Source organism: Thamnophis elegans, chromosome 12 (assembly GCF_009769535.1).
Source record: "Thamnophis elegans isolate rThaEle1 chromosome 12, rThaEle1.pri, whole genome shotgun sequence".
Classification (NCBI taxonomy): Eukaryota; Metazoa; Chordata; class Lepidosauria; order Squamata; family Colubridae; genus Thamnophis; species Thamnophis elegans.
In genome coordinates this window covers 18,571,616-18,591,747 of record NC_045552.1, presented here as the reverse complement: position 1 = coordinate 18,591,747, position 20,132 = coordinate 18,571,616, and the positions used below count along the sequence as shown (strand labels likewise).

At 41.3% G+C, this 20,132-nt stretch overlaps 1 protein-coding gene across 4 annotated transcripts in view; it reads left to right on the top strand.

Annotated features, from left to right (window-relative positions):
- The window catches only part of RPS6KA1 (ribosomal protein S6 kinase A1), a 121,378-nt gene that overhangs the window by 43,036 nt on the left and 58,210 nt on the right, over positions 1–20,132 (top strand). Inside the window, exon 1 of one of the 4 annotated variants that reach the window (XM_032227593.1) lies at positions 10,301–10,374. The exons of the other annotated variants lie outside the window; for them this stretch is intronic. Coding sequence (XP_032083484.1) covers positions 10,348–10,374 — 27 coding nt within the window. The 5' untranslated portion in view covers positions 10,301–10,347. Of the gene's footprint in view, positions 1–10,300; positions 10,375–20,132 lie in introns of those variants that run through there. 4 annotated transcript variants of the gene reach the window in all.

The window sequence follows — 20,132 nt, the reverse complement described above, 5'->3', positions numbered from 1 at the left end:
TGATATTCCCATGTAACAATTTCTTCTACTAGCTTTCAAGAATGTCCCTAGCTTTGAAACCAAGAATAGAAGTGAGATGCAGCAGTGAGATAACATTTGCAGTAATGCCATCCAGTATTAGGGTTACAATTTGCTAGGCTAGAAAACAACTAATTTCTGACAGGATACAATAATATACGCAGAAGCCAATATTGATTCATATGCTCCTTCAATCCAATGCAAATAGACCACAAGGTGATGCTTATCCCTATACTTGGCCCTGGTGGTGGTTATGGGTCCACCATAATTCACTTAAATGTTGAGTGTGATATTCGTAACTATCCATAGGAGGAACAAGTGGAGACATACAACTTGTTCTCTATATTACTTTAGTGCTGTGATGGCAAACCTATGGCATGTATGCCAGAAGTGGCACACAGAGCCATCTCTCTGGGCACGTGACCCGTTGCCCGTTGCTTTTCTGGGTTCCGGCGCACCAGCCACTTGGTCTTCATGCGTGTGGGAGTGCCAGAAACAGGAAAAGCAGCTGCCCGGCGTGCATGCATGTGCTGGGAAGATGATCTTTCGGTTTCCAGCGTGCACATGTGCCCTGGCCGGCTGGTCTTCACGCACACATGCGTACCAGAAACTGGAAGACTGGAAGGTGGCCTGTGCGCATGCATGTGCTGGAAACCAAAAGATCATCTTTCCGGCGCACTAGGCGTGTGTACACACATGCTCCTGTTTGCGCACTTGGTGCCAAAAAGATTTGCCAACATTGCTATAGTGCAATGAATGCATAAGATAACTTGCATTAAGTTGCATGGTGCAAATTGACCAATAACATAATTTGAATTATGTATGCATAGCTCTCATGATGCCCTTGATACAGTCATGGCTTGTACAGGATGCCTGTGGGGTTACTGGATTGGTAGAAACTTTATTTCTGGTGTTTCCTGTCAGTTTGTTTAGGATAGGGAAGGCTTATGCCAAAAGTTAAGATCCTGCCAATTAACCTTTTTGATAAGGGAGAATAAACCATATGAAACCAGGTTTCCAGCCCTTCAAGGACTAGTTCCCACCCCCAAATTTCCTCAGAGTGTTGCCAGCAAAAGGCAGATGCTATTTGTGATCTGCTGGAGTTCACACCTTTCGAAAAAAAGGCTTCCTTCCTGTAGCAACTTTCTTCCTTGTAATAAGAGATTGAGACATAAATAACTTCTTTTGTTCATATCCATTTCATATTCCCTCCAGCCACTGTCCAGGCTACGTGGAAACAGGAATAAAGAATAATTTCAGAGGGTGGAAATGGTAATTACCATGTTTGTATGGGTAACTGTTGCAAAGAGTATAGAAAGTTGCTTTAGATCTCTTTTTTCTTTTTCATCTTTTCTTTTGTTCTTATTTCTTTTCTCCCCTACTTCTCCTTTCATGTTTCCATGTGTTGTTATGTATGTAAAATTTTCTTTTATGTTAATTATATTAAACCGAGAAAAAAAGAAACAGGAATACAAGATCTGGCTGTATTCTAATCTTCAGTCGGGTCCTGTTGGTCATACTAATTGGAACTACTGAGAATTGTTATTCCTAAATTCCGTAAAAAGAGACACTCTGTCCAAAATAGACATTGTAGGAGGAGAGCCATGTTAGTTTATTGTAGCTAAACATCAGGAGGAGTCTGAGGGGGCTTGAGAATAGATGACCTATAACAGTTATGGCAACCCTTTTTAGCCTCGGGTGCCAAAAGTACAGGCGTGGGTGTTATTGCAAGCACTCGTGTACCCACACTCGTAATTTAATGCTCCCCATGTCATGCCCCCTGCGCATGCACGGGTGACCCCTGCAACGCACACTGCTTTCTTGGAGCCTGTGGGGGTTGAAAACAGCCTTCCGGAGGCTGGAAACGGCCCATTTTCCGACTTCCGGTGGGCTCGGTAGGTCCGTTTTTTGCCCTCCCCAGGCTCCAGAGACTTTCTAGGAGCCTGGGGAGGGCAAAAAACAGCCCAACATGCAAACAGGAAGTTTGGGAATTGACTTCCAGGTTGCCCGTTGGGCTGTTTTTCTCCCTGAAGCCTCCGGAGGGCGCAAAACAGCCCAATGCACTTCAGGGAAGCCTTCGGAGGGCAAAAAACGAAGGCCAAAAGTCAGCTGGCCAGCGCGCGTTGGGAGCTGACAGGGCAATGCCTTGTGTGCCCTAAGAAATGGCTCCATATGCCACCTGTGGCACAAATGCCATAGTTTCGCCATCACAGACCTATAAGGTCCCTTCCAACTCTGTTAACCTGTTAAAATGTGTGAGATAGGGAAGGTACTACCAGGTTCCTGATTTCTGTTCAAAATAGTAAGAATTTAAAGCCTTGGCTGGCTGGAGAATTCTGGGAATTGAAGTCCACAGATCTTAAAGTTGCTTAGGTTGGACACCCTGTGCCAAAGTCTTGATGTTTATTTTAAATTCTGCTTTATTGGGCTTATAGGCCACTTCAGTCATAAACTATTGTGTATGATATAACACAATTTTGCTACCTAAAGATTTTCTGTTGATTGTAAAGTTACGAAGTCACAAAGCAGAGAATCTGGTATTTATGCATGTTTACTTTTATTTGTAATTGTTTTATTTTTAATTTTACCCATTGCTTATTATTTTTAGTACCCATTTCACTTCGTAACATTGTCAATGCAGAAAGCTCACCAGAAAATATTGAGTTTCCAGAACTTATTTGCCACTTAGTAGGAATATAGAGTTGATCAAGTTACACACAAACAAGCACAAACATTTGAAGGACACAGATAGCTGCAGGCAGAATTATTGACGTTGATTTGCATGGCACCCATATATGTAATTAGCTCTCCCACATTAATTGCTAAATGAATTATCCCAGCAACTTCATTTGTTTCCATCACTGGCAAACTTATTTATTTGTAATATTTTCTCTTGTTTTCCTAGCTCAAGGCAACCAAAGTAACTACTACTACTACAACTACTACTACTATTACCTTTTCTTCCTCTTCTTTTTCCTCCTAGGCAATGTTTAAAAAGCCCACAAATATCACACACCTGTTATTATCCGAAATTAATAAAGGCGAAGAGAGAAAAGCTAATTGTGCAAAATTCATGGACTACAGCAGTGTTTCTCAACCTTGGTAATGATCAGTTGTGTGAACATAAACTCCCAGAATTCCGCAGCCAATAGGTTGAGGAACTCTGGAGTAGAGCAAAGCAATGGGCTAAGCTTCTAATATTAACCATGGTAGGAGGAAATTCCATCTTTGCTGTCTTGCCAAGGGAGGCCTCTGGCATTCTCATAGGAAATGTTCAGTAGGTTTTAGGAAGTGTTGTTTCGATTCTATATCCACTGCTGACAGGTGTAAGTTTCACACCGATCAGTAAAAGCAATGCAGAAGATTAATCTCAAATGGAAATGGCACCTTCCATTTTTCCTGAACCCTGAATATTTTTCATATTAATTGTTGTCCTCAATGATTAATGCAATCAGATTTTCTGTGAGACTTTCTGGAATTAGATGACTACTTGAATGTTGAAGCGATGATGGACTGGGAGAAATCCAGGTCTCAAACGCATGCTCTCACACATATAAACACACCAACCATAGGACCTTACTGGGCAATTTAACAGCCGATCAGAATTGCTTCAAAACTAGATGGGTGGCAAATTAATGAATTAATTGAGGCAAATCACTGTCTCAACCCAAAGTCCTCCAGAAGCTATTTTGAGGGCGGGTGTGTGTGTGAAATGGAAGAGAGCATGCTATGAGAGATTTTGAAAGTATGTGTTTATATATACATGCAACATACTGTAACTGAACTAATTCTGCCTACCTTTACTACTTCAGTCTGTGTCGGGCCAGGGGCATGTTTCATTAATGTGTGCTGCTGCAAATACAGAACACTTTTTAACACAGGGTCGCAGTGGCAACCTCGCAGGCTGTTTTTAAAATTCAGATTCTCCTGGAAGGCACAAAGCTTGTCCAGGAGAGGTTTACTTCTCCTTCACTGGCGAGTGATAATTTAGGCATTATTTCATTCACAGTATAATTTTCCAACCATGGGATATAACAGTTACAATCTATTCTGTACTGGCCAAATGATCTGGTTCCATATTAATCTTTAAAATATAAAATGAAGGGAGGTGGGACAATTCAAACAATCTTCCCTGTTAATACCACTTCATAATGCCTTGGTAAGGCCACACTTGGAATACTGCATCCAGTTTTGGTCGCCACAATATAAAAAAGATGTTGAGACTCTAGAAAGAGTGCAGAGAAGAGCAACAAAGATGATTAGGGGACTGGCGGCTAAGACATACAAAGAATGGTTGTAGGAACTGGGTATGTTTAGTTTGATGAAAAGAAGGATTAGGGGTGATAGGATAGCAATGTTCCAATAACTCAGGGGCTGCCACAAAAAAGAGGGATTCCCCAAGGCACCTGAGGGTAAGACAAGAAGCAATGGGTGGAAGCTAATCAAGGAGAGAAGCTTCTTAGAACTAAAGAGAAATTTCCTGACTGTTAGAACAATTAATCAGTGGAACAACTTGCCTCCCGAAGTTGTGAATGCCCCAACACTGGAAGTTTTGTAAGAAGAGATTGGACAACTCTTTGTCTGAAAAAGTATAGGGTCTCCTGCCTGAGCAGGGAGTTGGACTAGAAGACCTCCAAACTCCTTTCCAACTCTGTTACTCTGTATTCAAATGGACAAAAGAATGGTCTGTGAATCCAAAAAGAAACCCTATTGAGAGGAACATGGAAAACTGGTATGTTAAGCCTTAGAAATGCTGGTGCTGTTCAAGAACTTGGAAAGATGCCACCAAAATGATAGAATGCGACCTATCACCCCAGAATTCTAGACTCCTACACGGCAGGAAGACTGAACCTAGTTAATCTTTCGAGAAAACATCATAATGGTAACAGCAGTTAATCTCTACTGAAGTCTTGCAGCATACAGAGATGTGGAAACATTTTTGTGGGAGGTGCTCTGTGCAGAAGGGTTACTGCACGGCCCAACAAACTGGGCCAAGAATGATGGGTTCTCTCCGTTTCTGTCAAACAGCCTCTGAGTGATATTCTATAAGTTGTAACGCGGAGAGTGATGCAGATTTTAAAACTCTGCAGGGGCAAATGCATTGCTTCTGCAGAAATAAAATTGATCATTTGCCCACAGGGTGTCAGCACATGGTATTTTTGTGTATCTATGGGTTTATATATCTCAGCAACTGGCAGGAAAAGCATTCTGGAAACAAGACTGTGATAAAGCATTTGCATATTATTACCAAGAAAACTGCAGGAGACATTTCTACATGAATGTTCTCCAGGAATTAAATTTGTTCCAGAGTATTGTCCCTATCCCCTCCCCCCTAAAAAACCCTCACCTCTCCCAATATGACCAAAGCTCTGTCTGTTTTTTATGCTCATTGTACATAAAATATGGGTGGATGATCAGTTGCAACCTTTATCTTGAAGTCTAAGTTCTCTGTGAGGGTTCTAGATCAGGGCTCTCCAGACTTGGCAATTTGAACACTTGTGGACTTCAACTCTCAGAATTCCCCAGACAGCAAGCTTGAAGTCCACAAGTTTTCAGTTGCTGAGTTTGGAGACCCCTGCTCTAAATCTATAAACGCCTACATACAGTATATGCACATGGTTTCCCTACTTGGTCAGTCTTAAGATGTATGGGCTTCAGTCCTCAGAATTCTCCAGCCAGCATGGCCACTGTTAAAAATTCTTTTAAGTTGAAGTCCTTACATCTTCACATTGCCAAGTTTGAGAAACGCTGGCCTAAAACACTTGAGACATGTTCAAAGCATGTCTCAATATGTTTTACACTTTAGGTTTTTACAATACTTAGGATTACAATACATACCTCTGAATCATTATTCCAGGCCTGTTGCTTCACTTCTACTGGCAAGCTGTGAACTGTCCAGGATGTGGCTTTGAAGTATGAGAGGCAGACCCTTTCCTTTTGGAGCAGGCCCATTCCTGGAATGTGATCTTTCCACTTGGCTAGTTTAAAACATTTTAATGCCACCTTCCCACGATTCTTAGATTGGTTTACAGTACAGTTTATTTTTAAAAAACACCATAAACAGCCACTATAATAATATAATATATCAGTTGATGGTCGTGTATAAACACATCCAAGCTGTAAACATTTGAGAAGACTTATTTTAAATGGGGAAGGACCATTGGTGGTTGAGTCCTCCTTGGGAAGATTTCCCAAGGACTGCTGCCTAAAACCATGAGCAATAGCTGTGGGTTGGTGAACTTGGTGGGTCAGTTACCCCAAATAAGCAATAGCACTTAGACTTATTTACCGCTTCATAGTGCTTTTGTAGCCCATTCTAACTGGTTTACAGAGTCAGCCTATTGCCCCCAACAATTTGGGTCCTCATTTTACACCCCTTGGAAGGATGGAAGGCTGAGTCAACCTTGAGCCTGGTGAGATTTGAACTGCCGAACTGCAGCTAGCAGTCAGCTGAAGTAGCCTGCAGTGCTGCACTCTAACCACTGTGCCACCGCAGCTCTATAGGTAGAATGTACAGTATCCTGGGTAGATGTTGCATATGTTGACTGGGGAATTCTGGGAGATGAAATCCACACATCTCAAAAGTTGCTAAGGTTGAGAAACACTGATCTACGGTAGCCAAAAACTGGAGGAATCTGGTAGTCTCTCTTCAGTTTAATACCTTTTATAAGAAAGCATCATTATGAAAATGTTTGCCTTTTATAATAACGCTTGCTACCCTCAAAAAGTGCTGTCAAACTCCTTCAGATTTTTTTTTTTTTTTGAAAAGTTGTTTCTGTTCTGAGATTTTCCTCTGTGCAAATAAGGCATCTCCAAATCTCCAGACCCGGCATATTTTGACATGAGCAAGCTGTTAACATTTCTAGGCTTGCTCCTGACAGAAAACCGGCTCTCTGAAGCCTCAATTGTCAAGTTATTATACCTTCGTATAAATTGCCCCAGGCCATCACCAAGGCAGTCACTGATGGGAAATCTGCCTGCATCCCTGCCAGTGAGTGTGAAAAACGGCAGGCCAGATAGATCAAGAGTCTAACTTGTAAGTTCTTTTGTTAAAATGCCTTGGGGTATAAAAAGTATTCTACTTGGCACCAGAAAGTTAGTTGATTCATCTCTTGATGAGGCTATTCCTCAGGTTAGCGTAGTAGAAGATCCCTTTTAAAAAAAAAAAAACTTAGTTTGCCATATACCTTCCCATGGGGAGTAGCATGTGATGGATGTGGGGGGGGGAGTGGGAGTCGAAAGATGTTCACCTACAGTCATCGTTTGCAGTCTTTCCTGTGAAACCTAGAGACCATTTCTTTCTCATCAGGTAAGAACAGCTGCTCTTTTAAGTTTCTTTACCAGAATTTCTGCTTCCTGTTTTTGAAACTCTGATCTGTACTTGCAACTCTGCTTGTAACCAGCACTGTGGCTTATCTGCTGATAGGAAGAGAGAGCTGACGTGCCGTCCCCTTTTACTGGGAGAAGACAAGGCACCTCCTTTACCTGACGACCTTCGCCTCTCAGGCGCCCAGAAAGCCCAAATGCCATGTCACCCAATCTTTGAAGTGGCGTGACTGCAGGGTGCTAGTTTTGTACCAGCTAATCTCACTGGGATGTGGTTGCTCAGTGGCTTGTCGATCAGAAAGGTCGGCAGTTCGGTGGTTAGAATCCCTAGCGCCACATAACTGAGTGAATTCCTGTTACTTGTCCCAGATTCTGCCAACCTAGCAGTTTGAAAGCATGTAAAAATGCAAGTAGAAAAATAGGAACCACCTTTGGTGGGAAAGTAACAGCGTTCTGTGCGCCTTTGGTGTTTAGTCATGCCAGCCACATGACCACGGAGAATGTCTTCAGACAGCGCTGGCTCTTCAGCTTTGAAACGGGGATAAGTACTGTCCCATGGAGTCGGGAACGACTAGTACATATGTGTGAGGGGAACCTTTACCTTAATCCCATTAAGGAGAAAAAGCTATTGGTGATAATATGGGTTCAGTAGTCCTCTGCAAATTTCAGAAGTCCTTCTGCAAGAGACTAAATAACAGTAATATATCAAGCCTTATAAAACGTTTAAGCAATTGTATGACAGCTAAAAATCAGTTTCTTCAATGCTATCTGTTTTGTCTAATGGAGGGCTGGTCCTGTACCAGCCAAGACTGATTTGAGATCAAATCCAACCTGTACATTAAAAATACTTGCATGAGGTCTAATATGTAGGTAGTGCCTGTGTACTGTTGATCCAGCTATCTATGAAATTTATACTCACTAAATTATTTTAAATAGATTTTGGCTCATAAACGTTTTCTTGCAAGGAGTTCATAGGGAGTTAGCCTATTTAAATCATCTCACCAGTCCTGTAGGATACATTAAATTATTTCCCCCAAAAACATTCCACTCCAGGTGAGATTATAAAACCCAGAATTCCAATCCAGCTCTTGAAAGTGGCTTCGTCAACACATCTGGAAGATACCAGACAGAAGATGCATGTTTTAGCTAAGAGACTATGATTGATTCAAGTTCATCTAGGATAGACAAGTGATTAAACAGAAGATTATAAATTATGTTTCTCAAAATGCCACCTACTTCTCAATTATTTTTACTTTAAGATAATCTCCGTATTCATACAGCAACTGAACATTTCTGCAGGGACATGCAATGTAAAATATTTCCCCCAAACAGCACTCAGACACTCTGTCCACTAGACCCAATATTGTTTCCTGGAGATCTTCAGCTTTTGGGGCTTTTGATTGGTGTGCTGAGCCTCACTCCAAAAAGGGCAAAGACAGAAAGACAAAATAAAAGGGACTCCAAAATCCCTCACTTGGATTTCATGCACGATTAATTTGTTAAGATTATAGAACTTCATCACCTACAGTTAACACTTAGCAATAAAAGTTTAATAGATGACATTCAATGACTCGTATGTCTTAATCCAACATCTTGCTGGTTATTGGGGGGGGGGGTGTGGGTTAGAAATAGGAGGGAAGGGATATATACAGCCTTAAGCTTCTGGAAGGAAAAAAGATAAAGGTAGCAACTTGGTTGTTAAATAAATCTGGCTGTTGTGGCCTGCCAGTGGCCAGCAGAGCTGACAGAAGATTCGGACAGTGAGGATGTTGGGGAGGAACATGGGCCAGTCCTGGAGTCTGGGGAAGGCTCTGATGAGGGCTCTGTATCGGAGGCAGAGAGGGGGCCAGAGCTGTATGCCAGTTATCAGCTGCCTTCAGAGTCAGACATCAGTGAGGCAGAAGAACAGCTGAAGCTTGTTCCCAGTGTGCGCATGCGCAGAGTTGCCAGATGAAGGGAACAGCTAAAGAACAGGGGTCGACTTGGGAGTAAGGCCACAGGTGGACGATGAATGGTCCCTCCCAGAGGAAATAAAAGAGGAGTGAAAAGGGAGTAGAGTTTGCAGGAGACAATTAGTTCGCTTAATTGGTTCATGACTCTCTGAGACTCCTTGTCAAGTTCTGCAGATATCGGCCTGTCAGCTGTCCAAGCCAGATAAGGTCTGTGACTGTAAATCTTCCCTTGAAAGACTTTGCTGGATGTGAATGAGCGGAATTCACAGTAAATTAATAAAAGGTTTTTTTGTCGGGACAAGGAGTTTGCTTCATGTTCTTGGGAAGCCTCGGTCAGAACACTGACTTCCCCATTGATTTTGCTTTTATCAGAAGATCACTAAGTGAGACCACATGACAAATTTTAATCATGTCACCATGGGGAGGCTGCATTGGTCGTAAGTGTGGAAAACTGTCATAAAGTCATTTTTTTAAGTCCCGTTGTAATTTCGAACCACACTAAGTGGACCATTGTAAGTTAAGGATTACCATTTATTGCTGTAGGACACTTAACAACAGCAGGAGAGTTAGGATGAGCTTAGCATCTCCTGCCTGGAGAACAAAGCAAGGTGGTTGGGACTTGCTACCATCAAGAAGACAGAGAAGGCAAAGATGTTTTGCGGTTGCCTTCACTTCCTTTTTAGCCTTAAAGCTTTGCTTCAAGCTTTGCTCCACAGGAAACAGCAGGGAAAATATATTTGGTTAGTATCCCCTAAATAGGGTGAGCTAGGATCCTCCATCCCCCCTCCCCCTCCCCCAACCATGGGTTTTTCTTGTCTTTTTTCTTCTTCTTTCTTTTAGTACCTATCTGATTCATCAGCCAAGCTATGTGCTGGAAACTCTTCTTGCGGTTTATCAGTGGGGAAATTACAGTTTCCTCTCTGCTGAAAGTTTTGAATTTTATCCAAATGACCTACAGAGAGCTTCTGCTGGGAGTGTGCTCTGTTTTGTTGTCCAGGCTCTGACAGCAGGCGGGCAATGGGAGAAGAGCTCCCCGGCGGTTGTGGAGAGGATGATGAGGCTGCTGTTTCGCACCAAGGCAAGTGCGAGTGTCTTTTGCACTTGGCTGGGCTCGGTTGAGCTCGGCTTGGCTCAGCTCGGGCGACGAGAAGCTTGGTCTATCTTAGCTAGTCTGTGTGCAACCACCAGGAATGGCAGAGGAAACAGTGGAAGGAGAGAATGGGACCCATTCCCTAGGCCAGATCATTCCATGTTTTGTAGAGTGGCTAGGAAGGAGTGTCATGGGGCTTGTGGAACCTATCTTGAGATGACCCTGGACCACAATCTTGACGCAGACGTTTAAATAAAGAAGTCATAAGGCTGCACCATGCTTCTTAGTACGACTCTTGTCCCTTTAGATCCATCTTAACACCAATATGGCTGTCTAGCAAATGAGGTGGTGAGAACTCTCTTCCGTTGGCAAAGATGTCTAGGGCTGAACCTCGTGGCTTCCTTTGGCTCTTGGTTGTTCTTTCACTTTGATTTTTGTAAAAAGAATTTGTGAAGAATTGGTCTCTTTATCAGAATTGCACTTCCTTTCTGAAAGAAAGCAAGGATTTTCCTTGATTTATTAATATGGGGAGGAGATTGTTTTGGATTAAGCACAAACATAGATGAGCGGATTTTATTTTTCTTTGGATGACGAAAATAATCTAAAATCCTGGTTCTTCTTCTTTTCAGATTAATGTATTTTTATTCATGCTTCACCTGTAGCTGATCTTATTGTAGCTGTTCTACCTTCTATCCATGGGTGTGTATATATACTTTTATCTCAGGATAACATACTCGAGCACCGATGAAAATGGCTGTGGTCCCCAAGAGTTTATGTCATAATAAATCCACTTTGGTAGTCTTTCAGAGGCCACAAAATCCAGGGTTGCTTTTGTTGCAGGAGACTCACGTGACTAACTCTTTATAAAATTATTATTCATCATTATTCAGGTAGTGTGTTCATTCAGATGTTTTTAGATGTGTTGGGGATGTCATTTGGAAAGTAGAAGAGAAAGAACATTTTGTGTGGCAGATGGATGGATGGAAGGAAGGAAGGAAGGAAAAATGGGCAGGCAGGCAGGCAGACATGGATACATAAATTGAATGAATTTTAGGAACTCTTCCTTCTTTAATATTTTACGAGAAAACAAACCTCTATACTGTTTTGATACAGAGATTTCCTACATACGAAGAGGAATGTCTGCTGGTGTGTAATCTACTGCAGTGGTCACCAACCAGTGGCCCGCGGAATTTAAAATACTATTTTGTCTTTTTTAAAAATTAAAGATACTATTTATCTTTTTTTAAAATTCATATTAGTGGTCTGCGAGATTTAAAATTATGAATTTAGTGGTCCCTGAGGTCCAAAAGGTTGGTGACCCCGATCTACCAGAAGTAATTTTATTGCATGAGCCTGGAGTTCCAAGGGTAGAATTAATGTAGTGGCTAAAAACGAAAGACTTGTTCATACTTTAACTGCATTTATCCTTTTTTAAAAGACTCTGTTGGATTCCTAGTCTGTAATTGTTATTCACTTCTGAACCTAATTATGCAAAAGCTAAAATCAGGATTTGTGTCAGACATAGCCCGAATCCCCAACCCCCAAACTGTGGTATAGTGCTTAAGATTGGATTAAGATTGGATTGGCACTGGAAGAGTTTGGTCCACCAGAAGGTATAGAAGCAGTCAATTTCTTAGCTCAGCTTACCCAGCGGGCTTGTTCTATGGATGACATGGATTGGTTTGTTTGATTTATAGCCCATTGATGAAATATGCTTACCTCTACTTCTTGGACAAGGACTACGGAATGATAATACAGATAGCCCTCGACCTACGACCACAATGGAGCCCAACATCTCTGTTGCTAAATGAAACATTTGTTAAGTGAGTCTTGCCCCATTTTACAAGTTTTTTCACCGCAGTTGTTAAGTGAATCGCTGCAGTTGTTAAGTTAGTGAGATAGTTGTTAAGTGAATCTGGCTTCCTATTGACAATGCTTGTCAGAAAGTTGCAAAAGGGGGTCACTGCAACCGTCATAAATATGTGTGAGTTGCCAAGCATCTGAATTTTGATCAGGTGACCGTGGAGATGTTGCAACAGTTGTAAGTGTGAAAAACAGTGAAAATCACTTTTTTCCAGCATCGTTGTAACTTTGAACGGTCACTAAATGAACTGTTTTAACCCAAGGACTACCTGTAGTTCACTGGTTAGATTTGAGTCAAACTGTCTCTCCGAGCCCGACTTACTTCTCAGGATGGTTGTTCTATCTATGTAGCTCTGGACACTGCTTGAGATTCTCAGGGAAAGCCAAATAGAAATCTAACGAATAAATGATGTTTTGAGTATTGGCAAGGACAGAGAGCTGGCTCAGTGGGTAAGACGCTGAGATTGTCGATTAGAAAGGTCGGCAATTCAGCGGTTTGAATCCCTAGTGAGCTCCCGTGACTTGTCCCAGCTTCTGCCAACCTAGCAGTTCGAAGGCATGTAAAAAATGCAAGTAGAAAAATAGGAACCACCTTTGATGGGAAGGGAACAGCATTCCGTGCACCTTCCGCATTTTGTCATCCCAGCCACATGACCACAGAGACGTCTTCGGACAGCGCTGGCTCTTCGGCTTTGAAACAGAGATGAGCACTGCCCCCTAGAGTTGGGAACGACTAGCACATATGTGCGAGGGGAACCTTTAACTTTAAGGACAGAGTGCAGTGAAATGGGAGGGTATCTAACCCTACTTCTTTTTTGAAGTGTAGTAATTGCTGGCTTGCAAACACTAGACCTGCTTTTAAGAGCTTCACCTGGAATATAACAAGGAACCAACCTGCTTCCGGTAGCATCATGGAGGAAGGGATGAGAGAGGAAAAGGGAATTCTAAAGGTGAATCTGGAATCTGAGCAACTCAGCACCATTTTGCCAAGTTCATGTAGACTGTTTTGGACTGCAACTCTCATTTCAAAATGCAAAAGTGTACAGTGTAGTTTTCTTTCATGACCTCCCATAAAACCTGCAAGTTATCTGAAAAACTAGCACCAAGCTTCTTTCAGTATTGATTTATATAAATAGTGTTTTAAGTCATATCTTTGATTCATCCTATGATGCTGAACAGCTCTGAAATGTATTAAGCACAGGAACTTCTTCTTTCTAGCAGCAAGCTTTGCTAAAACGTGGGCGTAGTTTCTGTAATATGACAGCTTGTTTACAAGCACAAAATATAATCTCAGAAGCTTCACTTGCCTGCCTGAATTCATCTCCTTTCTTTCTTTCTTTCTTTCTTTCTTTCTTTCTTTCTTTCTTTCTTTCTCTTTCTTTCTTCCTTCCTCTTTTTTTCTTTTTAATTTCTTTCTGTCTTATCAGAGAACTGCTGCAATTTTTCGTCTTCTCTTAAGCAAAGGAGGAAGTTGTTCCCCTTTTTTATGTGTGTTTTTGAGGTTTAGCAAGTATTTCTCAGAGAAGCTGCCTGTAGTTCTCTCCCCTCCCCCTTACAAGTAATAACCCTAAAATATTTTGGACTAAAACTCCTAGCAGCCCACCTAGCATGCCCTCAACTAAAATGCAAAGGCAGAAAAGCAACAAAATGTTGTGGGTGTTGTTGTTCCGTCATTCTGCAGGAAACAAGGTTTGTGGGCAGCATCTCTTGAATGCACATATTTGAGAGCAAAGTTGTAACTTGACAGGAAACACAATTCTTTTCCACAAACTATAGTGCCCCTGTCTTTTGCTAGGAGTGGGGGTGGGGAATGTGGATCATTGTTGCTTCTTTCTGCACACTTACAGTATGTTTTGCCAAAATATTTGAGTGTGTATGCAGGTACTTGTAAAGAAGAGAGCAGGCAGTGTTTGGAATTCTTCCATGGTTGGAAATTTTGAGCTTGGTGAAGACTGGATTTACGCTGGCTGTGCCCTTCCATTAGGTCAACAGATACCTGAGCAGCAGGCTTTAATACTTGTCATCCTTCTCTGTTTCTCTTGTGTCCCAGAGTTTACTACTATTCAGGGAAATATAGGTGAAACTCAAAAAGTTAGAATATCGTGTAAAAGTTTATTTATTTCAGTAATGCAACTTAAAAGGTGAAACTAATATATGAGATAGACTCATTACATGCAAAGCAAGGTAGTTCAAGCCGTGGTTTGTCATAATTGTGATGATTATGGCTTACAGCTCATGAAAACCCCAAATCCACCATCTCAGAAAATTAGAATATTGTGAAATATTCTAGGCTCAAAGTGTCCCACTCTCATCAGCTAATTAAGCCATAACACCTGCAAAGGGTTCCTGAGCCTTTAAATGGTCTCTCAGTTTGGTTCTGTAGGAATCACAATCATGGGAAAAATTGCTGACCTGACAGTTGTGCAGAAAACCATCATTGACACCCTCCATAAGGAGGGAAGCCTCAAAAGGTAATTGCAAAAGAAGTTGGATGTTCCCAAAGTGCTGTATCAAAGCACATTAATAGAAAGTTATGTGGAAGGGAAAAGTGTGGAAGAAAAAGGTGCACAAGCAGCAGGGATGACCGCAGTCTGGAGAGGATTGTCAGGAAAACGTCATTCAAAAGTGTTGGGGACTTTCACAAGGAGTGGACTGAGGCTGAAGTCAGTGCATCAAGAGTCACCACACACAGACGGATCCTGGACAGGGGCTCCAAGTGTCGTATTCCTCTTGTCAAGCCGCTCCTGAACAACAAACAATGTCTGAAGCGTCTTACCTGGGCTAAAGAAAAACAGACCTGGTCCGTTGCTCAGTGGTCCAAAGTCCTCTTTTCTGATGAGAGCAACTTTTGTATCTCATTTGGAAACCAAGGACCCAGAGTATGGAGGAAGAATGGAGATGCACACACTGCAAGGTGCTTGCAGTCCAGTGTGAAGTTTCCAGTCTGTGTTGATTTGGGGAGCCATGTCATCTGCTGGTGTTGGTTCACTGTCCAGGGTCAACACAGTCCAGGGTCTACCAGGAGATTTTGGAGCACTTTATGCTTCCTTCCACAGACAAGCTTTATGGGGATGCTGACTTCATTTTTCAGCAGGACTTGGCACCTGCCCACACTGCCAAAAGCACCAAAACCTGGTTCAATGACCGTGGGATTACTGTGCTTGATTGGCCAGCAAACTCGCCTGACCTCGACCCCATAGAGAAAGATGAGAGACATGAGACCGAACAATGCAGAAGAGTTGAAGGCCGCTATTAAAGCATCCTGGTCTTCCATAATACCTCAGCAGTGTCACAGGCTGATAGCTTCCATGCAACGCTGCATTGACGCAGTAATTGCTGCAAAAGGGGCCCAAACCATATATTGAGTACATATGTATGCTTATACTTTTCAGAGTTCTGATGATGTTTTATGTACAATCCTTGTTTTATTGATTCTAATTTTCTGAGATTGTGGATTTGGGGTTTTCATGAGCTGTAAGCCATAATCATCACAATTATGACAAATCACGGCTTGAACTATCTTGCTTTGCATGTAATGAATCTATCTCATATATTAGTTTCACTTTTTAAGTTGCATTACTGAAATAAATAAATGTTTGCATGATATTCTAATTTTTCGAGGTGCACCTGTGTACTGCAAATTCCCTTAAATGTTGAAACTGTGCTGTTCATTTTCCTTTAGGCTCTTTATTGTAAGGGCAAACTTCAGACCAAATAAACAGAAGAGTTTCTCTTTTTCCATTTTGAAATTGTGATTTAATTCCATTCCATATCCAAATAAGTGAAGTGACATGCAAGAGTGATCAGATTATCTATCTATCTATCTATCTATCTATCTATCTATCTATCTATCTATCTATCTATCTATCTATCTATCTATCTATCATCTGTCTCTGTCTGTCTGTCTGTCTGTCTATCTATCTATCTATCTGTCTGTCTGTCTGTCTGTCTGTCTGTCTGTCTGTCTGTCTGTCTGTATCTATCTATCTATCTATCTATCTATCTATCTATCTATCTATCTATCTATCTATCTATCTCCATCTGTCTTTCTCTGTCTCTGTCTGTCTGTCTCTCTCAGGTTACACTAATTTGTATAAATTCACATACTTATTAATGGTCATGCATAATTTGGTTTTGCAAAAGTCTTAGGCACATATCCCTGATACATACATTTTTTAATAGAATGAAATTTTCATATAGCCTTGGTGTTTGTTTGTTTTTTGAGAGAGAGAGAGAGCATATTTTGGAATTCACTCAGAAGGTAACCAATGATTGTAGAGTTGCTTATTCTATTTCAATTTTTTTCATTTATCCCAAGATTATTTGTAATGGAAAAAACATTTTCCGACAAGTGGATTTATGTATTTATGACCTGATTCTGAAGTTCCCATGGCTGACATCCCCCCACCCCCAAATCCCAGGGTTACACAACTGCATTTCAGCCACTTGGCAACCATCCACATTTATGGCCATTTGCAGTGTCCTTGCAGTCATGTGATCTCATTTGGCAAAACCACCCTATGCAGATAGTACTCCTATTATGCCCACAACTATACTGCCGGAGTCAAAAAGAGGGTTGTGAAAATATTTACAGACCCCTCACATCCTGGACATAAATTGTTTCAACCCCTACCCTCAAAACGACACTATAGGGCACTGCACACCAGAACAACTAGACACAAGAACAGTTTTTTCCCTGAATGCCATCACCTTGCTAAACAAATAATTCCCTCAACACGGTCAAATTATTCACTATGTCTGCATTACTATTAATATTAATCTTCTCATCATTCCTACCACCTATCTACTTCCACTTATGACTATATAACTTTAACTTTGTTGCTTGTATCTTTACGATTTATATCGATTGTTTCCTAGTATGATTTGTACCCTATGTCTATAATCAAGTGTTGTACCTTATGATTCATGATGAATGTATCGTTTCCTTTTTATGTAAACTGGGAGCATATGCAGCAAAGACAAATTCCTTGGGTGTCCAATCACACTTGGCCAATAAAAATTCTATTCTATTCTATTCTATTCTATTACTAACTAAAGCAGTTATTTAATGAGTCTTGCCTGATTTTATAATCTATTTTTTGCCACAATTGTTAAGCGAAGCATTGCAGATGTTACAGGAGTCATGCTGTTGTTAAATAAATCCATCTCTCCACCATCGCCACCACTTTGCTTGTTGGAAGCCTCCTGGGAATATTGTACATGGTGGTTATATGACTCTGGGATGTCAGTTGCCGGTTGCCAAGTGCCTGAATTTTGATCATGTGACCATGGGGAATGCTGTGATAGCTTGTAAATGCGAGGGCCAGTCATAAGTCGCTTTTTTCAGCGCCACTGTAACTACAAATGGTTGTAAGTCATTGGCAACCTGTAGAGAACACTTAGTTTGCTTAACAGCTGTTGCACTTGCTTAATAACCACAGTAATAGCTTAACTGTTACAAAAAAAGGTTGTAAAATTGAGTCAGTGGTGTGAGTGATCTGCTTTATGACTTCCACGACTTACAACCGTAAGGGGCAAGTTCCATTATGGCTGCAAGTTGAGACCTGCCTGTACTTCCTCTCAGCATTTGACTAACTACTATAGGTATCCAACCTCTTTCGCTTGGAAGCTTCAATTGATATTTAATTAATGTTGCCCCAAATGCTGTTCATAGCATCAGGTCCTCTGCGTAGGATGGAGAGAGATCAAAAAGTTAATATCAAAACTATGTGATGAAGTCCTTGCTTTTTTGCCCCTGGTTCCAGGCAATGCTGCAAACGGTGCAAAACTACGTTAATAAACATAGCTTTGCATTTTCTGCAAGCATGGTCAATTTTTCATCATACCATTTTCTAATTAAAGTTGAAATATAATCCATTGACCGGAAACAGTGCAGTTGTTGTTAAACTGAAAATAAACATGTCTGAAAAGCAAACAATCCATTTTCTCATCTTCTTTGGAAAAGGTTAGTAAACATACAAGGTGAAAAATAAAGCTGGTTAATTCCCAAATACTTTGGCATATTAGCTTAATATCGAGGTCACCTCTGCATGTTACATTCCCACCATCCTGATACCATCCTATGCCTGGGCAAATAGGTCTGACACTAATGAGGAAAGGGCGCAGCGCCACATTGAAGGAGTTGCTCACCTTGCCATAAAATAAAGATGTTGCTGGTGTGATTTATTGGTGAAAGGTACAATAGAAAAGTTATAAAGAGAACAACTACATTTCTTCATTGGGCCTTGCAGCTGCAGCTGCTGGGAATTGTACTCATCTTCTCTTAAAGGCAGGGGTGGCCTGCTGGGAGTTCGCAGGGATCCAGGAGAACAATAGTTAGACTTGTATACCGCTTCATAGGGCTTTCAGCCCTCTCTAAGCGGTTTACAGAGTCAGCATATTGCCCCCAACAACAATCTGGGTCCTCATTTTACCCACCTCGGAAGGATGGAAGGCTGAGTCAACCTTGAGCCTGGTGGGATTTGAACAGCCGAACTGCTGAACTGCAGTCAGCTGAAGTAGCCTGCAGTGCTGCATTTAACCACTGCGCCACCTTGGCTCTAGCTAAGATTCTGTGCAGTTTGGAGAACCCCCGAATCCCACTCTTGGTTGGCCCCACCCACTCCTCCCCTCCCAGGAGTCCCCATGCAGCCTGTTTTGGATGCAAGTAAGTGCAGGATGCGCGCAGAGGCTCGGGGAGGGGAAAAAACAGGCCTCCGGAGGCTGGGGAGGGCGTTTTTGACCTCCTGGAGGCAACTCCCCCTTCTATGGTGCAGGAGGTCGATTAGGCCACACCCACCATGGCCCCACCCAGCCAGCAACCGGGCAGAGAATGCCTTGCTAAAATTTTTGAAGTCCACCCCTGCTCAAAGGGTGACAAATTCCTGTCACTGGAACATTATGTTAAAGTATTAAGAGTTATGAAAATACTAATAAAACAAAAAGAAAACCAAATACATGATGTGTTTATCAATCCATTAAATCAATAACAAGCTAAATTTCAGTTAGAAGTTAGTATAATAAAGGCATTTTCCCCCCCATCCAAGTTCACACACTGCTGGTTAAGCAGCTCTGCATGAGGGGAACAGAGAAATTTGTAAGGAATACATTATTCAGCATTTTTTTTCAATTATAGCCAGATTGGCTGGGAATTCTGAAACATATTTGATTGGGCATCTTAAAACAAAGAATCCCAGAAGGCAAATCTGTTTACTAGAATACTTAGAATTTGAAACTGAGACAGTGGAGTGAGAATTCTGATCTTTTGGGTATTGTGAAGATGATCTGAATTTTTATGTATAACTCGAAGGATAAAAGCCTGGACCAGTTTATTGATAATCCTTAGAATTTTCCTATATTGCTTCTTCCTGATGCTCGTAATACTGTCTTCTTTAACTTGATATGTTCAGGTGTGGTCAGAAAGTAGCTTATCTAATTCCTAGGCCATCTTGACAGCCCCAGGTTAGGGAGATATTTTATAAATAACTTACAAATTCCTCATCACTTCATCTTTGCTACCCACCTACATACCCACTCATAAATAGTACAAACCAACTAGTATTTTCCATTTGGGGAAATTTTTCATAGATATCTAGACTATTAAATAGATTCTTCAGAAACTTAAAAATAGAATAGCGGTAAATTTGACTAGATGCTGATAGTGAAATCGTAAAAATATTTTTGTCTGTGAAAGAATTAGTTGCTTCAAACAAACAAACAAATCTGAATTCTCTGTTCTATACAACCAATTTCATTGTATACACGATGTACAATGACAATAAAGGCTATACTCTGTGCTGTAAATTGCAAATATGTGAATTGCAACAATTAGAAGGGAAAACTCTTCTTCCCTTCCCTAAGGATGGCAACTAACTTTTCTAACA